Source organism: Hemibagrus wyckioides, linkage group LG02 (assembly GCF_019097595.1).
Source record: "Hemibagrus wyckioides isolate EC202008001 linkage group LG02, SWU_Hwy_1.0, whole genome shotgun sequence".
In the NCBI taxonomy this organism is placed as follows: Eukaryota; Metazoa; Chordata; class Actinopteri; order Siluriformes; family Bagridae; genus Hemibagrus; species Hemibagrus wyckioides.
The window spans coordinates 7,657,647-7,670,125 of record NC_080711.1 but is presented as its reverse complement, the minus strand read 5'-3'; the positions used below and the strand labels follow the sequence as shown (position 1 = coordinate 7,670,125).

At 38.9% G+C, this 12,479-nt stretch overlaps 1 protein-coding gene across 1 annotated transcript; it reads left to right on the top strand.

Moving 5' to 3' along the window:
• The first annotated feature begins 549 nt into the window (after positions 1 to 549).
• jpt2 (Jupiter microtubule associated homolog 2) lies at positions 550 to 8,122 on the top strand. The gene is made up of 5 exons (XM_058375573.1): positions 550 to 727; positions 2,763 to 2,914; positions 4,298 to 4,443; positions 6,012 to 6,054; positions 6,711 to 8,122. The coding sequence occupies exons 1-5, from the start codon at positions 672 to 674 to the stop codon at positions 6,923 to 6,925; spliced, it is 612 nt and encodes a 203-aa protein (XP_058231556.1). The 5' UTR covers positions 550 to 671; the 3' UTR covers positions 6,926 to 8,122.
• The last annotated feature ends 4,357 nt before the right edge of the window (positions 8,123 to 12,479 follow it).

The window sequence follows — 12,479 nt, the reverse complement described above, 5'->3', positions numbered from 1 at the left end:
AACAAACCGTTTGATTGGTCGCGGCGTGGTCACGTGCGCGGTCCGCGTGACGTCGCATAGTTTAAACGCGATTGGTCTGATCAAAATCGTGTTATTTATTTACATAAAAACAAAAACAAAATCAGGTTATATTATACATAGCAAGAACATGTGCATTTAATGAGATTTAAATGAGTTTTATTATTGTTATTTTTATATCACTATGGTCGTTTTTCCCTCATAATACATGCAACTTTATTTGCTATTTTTTAATGTGAATAAATAAAGTTTATATAAGTAAACGCTCGGTGACATTTAGTATTGCTTTGCATTTTTTTATTCATTTTATATATATCATCTTTTGCGGTATCGTAGCGGTCAAGAAGGAAAGAAGAAGCATTTCAGCCAATCAGCAGATTTTAAAATGTGGGTTGTCCTACCAGTCATCTTAGCCAATAGAACCACGCCATATTATGATTGATTATCACGAGAACCAATCAAAAAGCAGATCCGTGCTCGAGCTCTATTTTGACTTCCAAACACGTGTCCCGTCCTCCTGGGCGTGGCCAGCAGCCTCCTAACGCTTTTTTGTGTGGCTAACTTGTGAGCGCTGCGTTACAGAGTCACCGGGTTCCGCATAGCGGATTAGTGGAGAGACTTCGAGCCGAGCTCCTAGAGGGAAATACGGCACAATGACTTCGACTAACACTTTTCAAGGGCTCGAGGACGGCGGAAAACCGAGCTCGAGGTAATAATCAGCCCTTGTTGTGATTAATTCCAAGTGCGCTAGCTTAACTAGCTTAGCTCATCGGGGAAAAATCCCAAACAGGAACTTGGCTAGTTAAGCTAGCTAACTTTGGTTTAGCTTTCTGTCCGCTAAGTCATGTACGAAAAGCTAAAAGCTAGTTGAAATGCGAAGGCGGATTTCTAAAAACGTTCATATTTAATATTAACTTAATCGTGTATCAACGCGATTTAGGAGAGATCGTGCAGTGATCCAATCCGCTTTCTTTTATAATTAGCGCCCAACTATTACCAACAACTAGTGTGTCTGTTTCATCTGATCACCATGACTAATATATATATATATATATATATATATATATATATATATATATACAGCTATACATCTTAAATGCAAGTAAAATGTAAACAAATACATAATCGGACGCTTTTCAGTGAGCAAATCTACGATTTTGTAATATATATATATATATATATAGGCTACTTGTTTTGCTGAATATTGATTTTTGTGCGCCACACATGTGCTGATCAATACAATCCGGATCATCGATTGATCTGAAATGGAGGCAGATCGAAGCGATCGATAATACACTAAAAACAAATCCACTTCAAATATTGTCGCCAAATTGTTTCTGACCTCATGTCATGTGGAACTTTTTTGTGTGTCTCACTACTTGCCCTGCTTTACCGCCTTTCTCTTAGCTGTAATGACGCACCACAACCGCAAGGGGGCTTGAGATGAAAGGTGCAATTTAATTAAACATTATTTACACAATGTTACCGCAAACCTTGTTGCATTCTCGATTCTGATTGGTCAGATGGTGTTTGATTGATTGCCTGTAACAGTGCCTGTTAAACAAAATCACAGTTCTGATTAATGCAAAGGTTTAATAGTTCCTCGTGATCGAAGTCTAATTCAAGATTCAAGAAGCTTTTATTGTTTATTATTAACTAGTTTTTAACTAGTTTATACCTAGCTTTTAACTAGTTTATTATTAAAAAACTAGTTTAAACATTCATATGGTGATACCTTCTATGAGGACGTGTTTATTTAGAATGTGGACATCTACATTTATAAGAGTCACCTAGGGGAGAGTGTTTAAGCCAGAGGGCCGATAAACTGCAAAATAGAGGCTGTTAAGAGAAGAGATGCTTCTCATGGATCGTCCTCGACATGAACTGTAAACAGATTTTAAAAAGTGTAATGTTTTGTTTGATAATAAATGAGTAATAATGGGCAAACTGCTCTGGTATACGAGTTATAAAACTTTTCAGGATGTGTTGCTGCAACAACACACCACACCGCACTGTCGCTGATTATTGTCCTGTAACAGTACACCCTGTTATAGTAACGGATTTTCCTGTTTCTAAGTGAATACCTGTGTAAATAAAGGTTCCAGAGCCCACATGTACTTGTTCAGGCCGATGGACTGGTTTAGTGTTTTTTTTTTTGTTTTTTTTTTGCAGTTTCATCTACACTATATTTCCAAAGGTTTTAGGACGTCTGCCTTTACATGCACATGGGTGTAATATGGAGTTGGCTCGCCCTTTGCAGTTATAACAGCTTCAGCTCTTCTGGGAAGGCTTTCCACAAGGTTTAGGAGTGTGTTTATGGGACGTTTTGACCATTCCTCTAGAAGCACATTGGTGAGGTCAGGCACTGAGGTTGGACAGTCTCCTCTCTAATTCATCCCAAAGGTGTTCTATTATCAGGTTGAGGTCAGGACTCTGTGCAGGCCAGTCAGGTTCCTCCACACCAAACTCGCTCATCCATGTCTTTATGGACCTTGCTTTGTGCACTGGTGTGCAGTCATGTTGGAACAGGAAGGGGTCATCCTCAAACTGTTCCCACAAAGTTGGGAGCATGAAATTGTCCAAAATGTCTTGGTATGCTGAAGCATTAAGAGATCCTTTCACTGGAACTAAGAGGCCAAGCCCGACACCTGAATTGAATGATTTGAAGGGGTGTCCCAAAACATTTGGCAATATAGTGTATAATATCATATTAATTGAATATTAGCACTGGTGTGTGTTTACAGGGTTTTGCGACCTCCTGGCGGAGGCAGCAGCAACATTTTCGGTGGCTATGAGGATGATGCCGGTGCTTCGAGACGGACAAACAAGATGGCCTCCACGGTTTTCGCCCCTCCAGAGGAGCCTCAAGGAGGCACCAAACGCACCAACCCTCCAGGTATAAACATATAGTTTACAAAAGCCCTCTTCTCACTGGTCTTTTTTTGAATTGCTGGTGTAAAATTCTCACCACACTGTAATCAGGATGGGTGTGTAATGTTTTTCCCCCTCACACTCTGTTCTGAATTTCTCAACAAGCTGCAGGTTTAAGTGACTGCTTTTAATCCCTGAAGGTCAAAGCCAAGCTGGTCAATCCAAAGCCTATCAATCCCAGCGATTTGTGATGAAATCATCTTGTCCATTAAGGTCAAAGTTTGTGTGAGGAGGAGTTTTATGGTTCACCACTGAATAAGTTTCCCAACACTATTGAGCTGAGTTCTTCAGAGCAACCATGTGACCTGACTGATAACAAACGTGATTCAGGCCACGCTTTCGTTTTTAGCTTTAAGTGGTTCTCTTGTAAGCGCCGAGGGCTCTGGTTTTCTGATTGGCCGTCAGCCTGTGGTATGTTCTAATGCTGATTTTAGCATGTATGCACCCTTAGGGTTGAGGAATGGAATTCAGAAATCACTTGGAGGATAGAAACACTTTAATATCCACACAGCTTTAGAGTTTTAGAGACTAATCGGAACCAACAAGTTTATTTCTTTAAATACGGCACTTACTTGAAGCTATGACTTCAATTATTAAGAGAAAAGCCGCCGTGTATATGTATAATTTTACTTCACACACCCTCAGGACAAAATGAAGGCAGATTAAATTTGTATAGACTAGACATTCAGTGTGTAGAGATTCACAGACTCTCGAAACATTTTATTCCTAGTAAGATAATATATATCTTCTTTTCTGAATGTGATACACAAGTATTGTTTGTTTACCAACGCCTTTCTTGTCTGAATTACTGCCTACATATTCTTTTTAGAGCTTTTTCTTCTTCTCTCATATTTTCTTTATTTTAATAGCGCAAAAGGTCAATGAGCAGCTTCTTCAGCCCTGATCTGGAGACGACTTCTTTTTTGGGTCTATTAATAACTATCTAGTTGATTATCGTCTTGTTTTGGATATATGGTTCGTCACAGGATACTCCCACATCTCCATTTGACCTTCTCGGAATTTTTGCTGTGTTTAGTTTTTAAATGGATAAATTCCACCTAATTTTCTCCCTCCCACTCGGGCTAGGTTGCGTTTTACCACAATATAACTCCAGCAGTGCGAGTTCTGTAGTTGGTGTTAATTATTTATAGTAAACAGCAGAGACTGTATGATTGAGTGTTGTGTGTTAGAGTGCATTATAATACAACTAATAGATAACTAAATGTCTAAGCAGTGATTTTACTGTTTTTATGTACTTGCTGTATGAATATAACCCAAGATTGGTAAAACAAAATACATTTGCAAGGCTAAGATTTTTTTTTTTTTTTTTCCTCTCCGTCTCTCAAAGGTGGAAAGTGCAGTGGGATTTTCACCGAGCCCGAGGCTTCTTCTCCACAACATAAACCCGTTCCTTCGGGTGGAGCGACTAGCAACATTTTTGGAGGGCCGGATCCAAACCTGCCTACAGTTAAAAGTCACCCCAACAAACCAAAGGTTGGTTATTATTTTATATAGCCACACTGGCTGTTCATCAAATCTGATGCATGGACTACTAACTTTTGGCATGTTGATAGAATCAGATTTTTATCTGGTTAAAGTGCATGCAACATCAGGGTTTTGTTAAAAATTAACCTGCAAGCTGCTTGATTTGCACTTAAATAATCCAAATGAATAATAATAATATAAATGGCGGTTCATATAACTACCCGCAGGTTACACTGGAAATAATTCAGAGCTCTACCTGATTGTTTTTGAGGTGGGGGGGCTCTCACTTCCATCATTTTTTTTTTCTTCTTTTAAATAAATATTCTCCATCGTTGAAGATTTTATAGCTTTGGCAGGAAGGGGTTTATGTTGAATCTACGAAGAATTAAGAAATGACACCAATACTCATAATTATAAGTTGCTCAAAAGCTGCTGGTTGCACATGAGTGCATACGACTGTAGAAGGGACATTATTTATATATTTATCATGTTTATGATCACATCTATTTATAATTTCTCTGGTGTCACACGGATGACGATGAGTTTCCCTTTTGACTCTGGTTCCTCTAAAAGTTTATTCCTTGTATTGTTTTCAGAGAGTTTTTCCTTTCCGGTGTTGCCTCTTGCTCATTAGGGATTAATATAATTTAATTTATTTTATTTATTCGGAATTTTTCCTGTAAAGCTGCTTTGTGACAACATCTGGCATCCAAAGAAAATTTTTAATTGAATGGATTCATTCTGGTCAGAGCCAGAGTTTATTCAGAGTCTCTCTCAGGAACACTCTATTGAAGCATTTCCATAGCTATGCAGAAACCTCGGACAAAATCACCTCTCCGTTTTATTAACAATAATTTCCCCCTGCTCCGTTTAGTCCAGTTCATTTCCATTTTATTTGCAAAGCGCTTTTAGTAATGGACATTGTCGCAATGCTTTACAGGAATATTAAAAATTTAGAATAAAATTTTGAAAATTTACATTTATATTTATCCCTAATGAACAAGCCTTGAGGTAAAACTCTGGAGGAAGAAGCCTTGAGAGGAACCAGACTCAAAAGGGAACCTCATCCTCGTCTGTTTGACGCCAGAAAGTGTGTGTGTGTGTGTGTGTGTGTGTGTATATATATATATATATATATATATATATATAAGTCGGTGGAATTCTGTAACCAGGAGCTTAACACAAATTCCTTCCGATGCCATCAATTGTTCAGTGATGAAGACCCGAGCACGAATAAAGGCAGCTGCAGCAGCACATCTTACCTGCCATCTTAGATAACTGTGGCCGGCTGCATGCTTTCCTGTTATCGGCTCACTATCTCATCTCCCCGCATATATTGGCGTGTTTCTTATGAAGTAAATTTGATGCTTAGGTGCTTGCAACATCCTTTTGAGCTCATACAGCAGTTTAACGAATCCAGAGCGTTTCTTCTGTGCCATGCAGTATGCTTGGTTTTTATGCGACTTGCTGAAGTGTCGTTATGTTCTTCTGATGTCAACCATAGAATGAAAGTAAGCGAATGTTTGTTTGTTTTTTTTTTTCCCCACCACTAATGAGTTCCTCTTAACTTTCTACAGGACAACATAAGTTTGGGTTCAGCAGTTACAGTTGCAGCACCAGGTAAGCAATCACTACAGATTAGATGGAAAATTCTCCAGTGTTTTATTCCAGTGTTTCTGCGATGCAAAAAATGACCACCACTCTCTATACTGATAAAAGAACAAACTCCTGTTTACATCAAACATTTACAATGGAAGTGAGAGGGCGGGTGTCGAATTCAGTTAATAAATGATTGAAATGGGCAGCTCTTACAACACTGATACGACTGGATATATTACTTTTCTGTAGTCTGTGTGCCACTAGGTCAATGTTCATGTTTGTAACATGGCTATAAATTTGTGGTCTCATCTTTTGAGGGCAAATCGGAGAATGAGTATGTTTTGTTTAAACACTGGAACACCTTTCTAAGGTTAAGATAAGATAACGTAATGTAATAGTCTTGCGGATGCTTGACATACCGTCAGAAAGATGCTGCCCTCTGCATTGTTGTCGTATGCAGTCCCACTTTAAAAGTGGCTGCATTCTGTTGAGTCACACAAGTCAGCACTGGCCAGCAGGTTTCCTGTAAAAGCAGCCTAGACAGGTTTTCTGTTCTTGGTGCAAGGAAACACCCACATGTGATGCAGTAGATAAAGATCAGAGAATGTTTTCTTTAAATCAGAGTGTGTTCGAACAAAATACATGAAAAGCTTAAGCGTATGTATTCCCCGTCTCAGCGCCTCAGCCAAAGAAGCCAGAGGAAGTGAAGAAGGAGGTGGTCGTCTCTCCTCAGGCAACTCCCAAAAAAGAAGCTCCCCCTCCTGAACCCACACCCAGCCAGGATGGTCAGCCATCAGAGAAGGACCACGAGCCGCGCCTCGGACCTCGGCCACGTTCACACAACAGAGTGCTCAACCCACCTGGTGGAAAATCCAGCGTGGTCTTCTACTGACCCATGTTGTGTGTTCTCTCTCTCTCCCCTTCTCTCTCTCTGCTCTGTCTTATTAACATTGCTATGTACTTTTTTTAATCCTTCTTCACGTTCTACGTTATATTCTTTATTTTTATTTTTTTCCATATTCTTGGCCTTAGTTTTCCCTCTTGCACTTTCTAACTCATTCCTTAAACAACCCTCTTCCACGCTGTCTGACGGTTTGAGTAACGGTCGCGCTCAATCAATCGAATCAAACGGTTCCTTTCTCATCAATCACACTTGGAGGTTGATTGTTTCATGTGAATGTGCTCTCTGAATTTGCTATTGTATAGAATACAAATCTGATGACGAAATGTAAAGTGTGTTTGTGTGTGTAACGCTAAACTGGAACCACTGTCATAATAATGGCGCATGCATGTATCTGTCTGAGTGTGTTCACGATGCAGCAGGCCCACGATCCCCGTCCCTGTGCTCTGCAAGCTTTGCTGCATGGTGCTCTTAAAAGTTCAGCCAGTTGTGCTAGATTGTAGAAAATACAAAACCAGCAATAAGTCCTGAGGACTCTGAAGTTTTGTTCTAGCGTAGCTCTGATACTCGGCTCCATAATAGTGTGACGACTTTTTCCTCTTTTTTTTTTTTTTTTTTTTTTTTTTTTTTGGTCCCCCCTCTCCGTGTTGGAAATCGCAATGTCCTTGGGTTTTTGAGCAGTATAGGGATGTATCTATTAACAGCGTCCGCCTGTGCTTGATAACACGCTGCTCATGGAGATGCAGCCCAATTATACCAATATAAATGCACTCCAATACTAGATCGAACCAAAAAAAAAAAAAGGCTACACAGATGATTGGATTGTAACACACACGTGCAGAAGCATGGATTATTTTGCAAAAATTAAGTCATGTCTTTTTGGTTAAATAAAAAAAAAAAAAAGGTATTTGAAACATCGGGAATATTCTCTTGCAAGATAATGTTCTGATATTTTTTGTACCAAATATCAAAGTGTTACGTTTTCTCACTTGAATCTGTTTTTCCTTCATACACCTTCGAGCTGACGGTTGATTATTATAACTGCAGCAGGGAGGCAGATGGTGGCACATGTTTGTGTGAAAGTGTGTTTCTCACATGCTGATGGAAGCACTGCCTAAAGTGCCTGTGTGGTTGAATGGCAATGTCACAGAAAACTGTGTTACAATAAACATCTATTTTGATGATTCATACGCTGTTGTGTTGTTTCTCTGTTCAAGTCATGTCCATATAATGGTATGTTGTTTGCTTGATTATATTTTTGGTCTATGAGAACTCTCAATGCTTCTCCAGTTTGTCCGTTATGAGGGAACCATTCAAGGTTTACTGAAAAAATTCTAAACCCGTCAAAGAATGAGCAAACATGAGTTGTTTATGTACAAAGAATTGGGTTTCAGTTTCCGATTCTTCTACTTCTATGCCTCTTCCACCAGGTGGTTGATATCTCATAAACAAGCGGTTGAATGTTTGGATTTATATGGAATTGTTGTAACCAGAAGATGAACTGATCCAAACAAGCTTAAGACCAAAGCCATTTTTTTCCTTTTTTTTTCCCCTTAATTTTTCTTCAATAGCTTCCATCCTGTTTGCAATATATTTTAAGGGTATTTCATACATAAAAATGAGCGAAAAGGACTAAACTTTTTGGTGGACTTGGCGGTAAGTTTTACTTGTTTGTGAAAGCAAACTGTAATGTTTTCAACTTGGCTGAATTTTTTGACTTTTGATGGAGTAATATATTAACTATGGTTTAATTTGTTTGGACAAAAAGGATTCCAAGAGATATATAATATACACTATATTGCCAAAGGTTTTTGCGACACCCCTCCAAATCCAATCACTTCCACATTTCCTCACTACTAAATATTTCATAGTCAACTGTTAGTGGTATAAGTGGAAACAATTGGGAACAACAGCAACTCGGCCATGTAAAATCAGAGAGCGCATGTTGAGGCACAGTGCGCAAAAGTTACCAACTTTCTGCAGAGTTTCTTTCTGAAGGCCAAACTTTGTGTGGCCTTCAGATTAGCTCAAGAGCAGTGCGAAGAGCGCTCCAGGGAATGGGTTTTCATGGCCGAGCAGCTGCAGCCAAGCCTTACATCACCAAGTGCATTGCAAAGTGTAAGATGCAGTGGTGTAAAACACACTGCCACTGGACGCTAGAGCAGTGGAGACGTGTTCTCTGAAGTGAAGAATCATGCTTCTCTGTCTGGCAATCCAATGGACGAGTCGAGTCTGTGTTTGACAGTTGTCAGGAGAACGGTACTTGCCTGACTGCACTGTGCCAAGTGTGAAGTTTGGTGGAGGGGGGATTATGGTGTGGAGTTGTATTTCAGGGGTTGGGGCTTGGCACTTAGTTCCAGTGAAAGGAACTCTTAATGCTTCAGCATACCAAGACATTTTGGACAATTTCATGCTCCCAACTTTGTGGGAACAGTTTGAGGATGACCCCTTCCTGTTCCATCATGACTGCACACCAGTGCACAAAGCAAGGTCCATAAAGACATGGATGTGTGAGTTTGGTGTGGAGGAACTTCAGAGTCTTGACCTCAACCGGATAGAACACCTTTGGGATGAATTAGAGCGGAGACTGAGAGCCTGACCTTCTCATCCAACATCAGTGCCTGACCTCACAAATGCGCTTCTAGAGGAATGATCAAAAATTCCCATAAACACACTCCTAAACCTTGTGGAAAGCCTTCCCAGAAGAATAGAAGCTGTTATAGCTGCAAAGGGCGGGCCAACTCCATGCTGTCATTGAAATGCATGTGCATGCAAGTGAAGGTGTCCCAAAACTTTTGCCAATGTAGTGTATATTTACTGTAACAGCTCTTGCTATTTATTTTATATATTATTATTATTATTTTATCATGCAGCTTGTCTGTGGACTACATAAAATGTTAAGTTTTATGAATAATAGTTGCATTATAACCATTACTAAATTTACTACATGCAGTCAGTATATATGCACACAGCACTCAGCAGGGCTTGGTGAGCACAGCTGGGGAAAGTATTTTATTTATTAAAGCAAGAATAAATCAAATATTTTTCCATACTATGTCTGACCTGTCTCAGTTACTTAATATTAATTTCTTCTTTACAGAACTGTTGTTAAAATCTGCTGTGATTAGCTGTGGCCACGGTTTTTGTCCATCTGAATAATTCATTCTGTCATTCATATTACCTTCAGTAACCGCTTTATCCTGATCAGGGTAGCAATGGATCATGGGAACCTTGAGAGCGAAATGGGAATACACTCTAGAAGGGGAAGCCAGTCCATCATACACATTTATACAGTATATTCACTCACACCCAGGGCAAATTTAGCAAATTCACCTACTGATATTTTTAAACTGTATGAGGAAAGCAGAAGAAAACCTGCATGATTGTTTAAACATTTAATATCTTTATGAGAGTACCTTACTTTGCCCCCTCCAAATGACATGTAATCACCATATGATATACAAGTCATACAGTGACTAAAGCTTTCTCAGTTACCAAATGATCAGACAAACTCAGTGGCAGATCATCAGTTTTGGCTCAGGGCTGAAACATTTCAGCACAGTTCTCAGCTGTGGAATATAACTTATGATGCCAGATTTTAACAGTCTGAATCGATCAAATTTCACCATAAATTCACTTATTTTGAAGGTGTTGAGTAACCTGTCCGTCATGGTACAACTGTATGTATAAAAACCATATCCCAAAAGCATTACTATATAGTGTAAAGTCAACAAGATGTGAGATTGGCTGTTAGCCTATTCAGTGAGCAGCAGCAGATGTGTTGTGACTGGAGGAAGTTGAGGTATTTGAACTAATTCCACTGTCCCCAACTTCGCCTCGGCACAATTCTTCTTAAAATGCTCTAGAGATCTAGAGACACGTTTATATCTATAGTTTATGTTTATTGTACCTGTCTTGTGCACAGCGTATAGCCTGTACACTAAGGTTCCAGTAGCTACTTATAAAGGTTGTGTAGCCTAGGCTATAGAGATTGTATTAATCGATGTACACATACCTACAGTACATGTATTTAGTGGTGTAGCAAAATGTTTATAGAAGACTACATGTTTTCTCCAAATATATGTATTTAGGCATAACATTATGAGCACTGACAGGTGAAGTGAATAACACTGATTATCTCCTCATCATGGTACCTGTTAGTGGGTGGGATATATTAGGCAGCAAGTGAACATTTTGTCCTCAAAGTTGATGTGTTATAAACAGGAAAAATGGGCGAGTGTAAGGATTTGAGCGAGTTTGATAAGGGCCAAATTGTGATGGCTAGACAACTGGATCAGAGCATCTCCATCTCTTGTGGGGTGTTCCCGGTCTGCAGTGGTCAGTATCTATCAAAAGTGGTCCAAGGAAGGAACAGTGGTGAACTGACGACAGGGTCATGGGCAGCCAAGGCTCAATGTCCAGCAGGCGAGCTACTGTTTCTCAAATTGCTGAAGAAGTTAATGCTGGTTCTGTTAGAAAAATGTCAGAATACACAGTGCATGACGTATCAGGGCTGCTTTGGCAGCAAATGGGGGACCAACACAATATTAGGCAGTTCTGCCTGGTTGGTGTAAATGTATAATATAGTTTGTAATATAGAGTGGTCATAAATAAGAAAAAGCATTTCAACATGAATAAGTCTAAAAATATAGTGTCTTGAAATGCTGAGCATGAAAGAGTGGACCAGTAGTTCTCCAGACATTACAAGAAGATATTCAAAGCTGTTATTGTTTCTAGAGAAGACTTTTTAACTATTAAAGAGAGTGTGAATTTTAAAAAATGATGTTTTGTAGAGAAAACTGCACTTGTGAACATTTTGTTCACATCAAATTATACAGCGCCCCCATATGTTTATATGTATCACTAATAATAAAAAATCACTGCATTTTGATATTGTTTGCTTATATATATATATATATATTATTCTTATTATTTATTCTAGATTAGAAATTATTAGAATGCATTCTATTTTCACTCCACCCCTTTTGGCATTTTATTTTCTTCTACATTCAGTAGATGTCACGTTATGACATCAGAACTTGTCATAAGATGAAAACAACAAACAAACAATTATTCATTGTGAATTATTTGTTACTTTTAAAATTATGTTTGGCATCATAATTTTTTTTTAAATAATAATAATAATAATAATAATAAAAGTCCACACCCCATTCACAGTCCAATATTTCATATTTATGTAAATGTTTCAACTTTTTCCCTGATTATTTTTTTCAGTGCATTAATTATTTTCTTTATTTTTGGACGCAGAATGTTGACGTCTTGAGATAATGAGTCAGGACATAGAGGCCTAATAGGTGAACATTGCAGAATATTAAGTAAAAAAAAAAAAGAAGTCGAAGTTTCGAGATAATCCTGCTGCCAAAAACAAAGAAAAAAAATATGATATGCATTTCCCCCCCTTTTTGACCTGATAATGGACTGTAATAATGTCACCACCGCACGAGTTTGGCGCAGACGCGATGGCACCACCCGCGCCGTGACGTCACCCCTTTGAGTTCCCCCCTCCGCGCAGCTCGCACGCGAC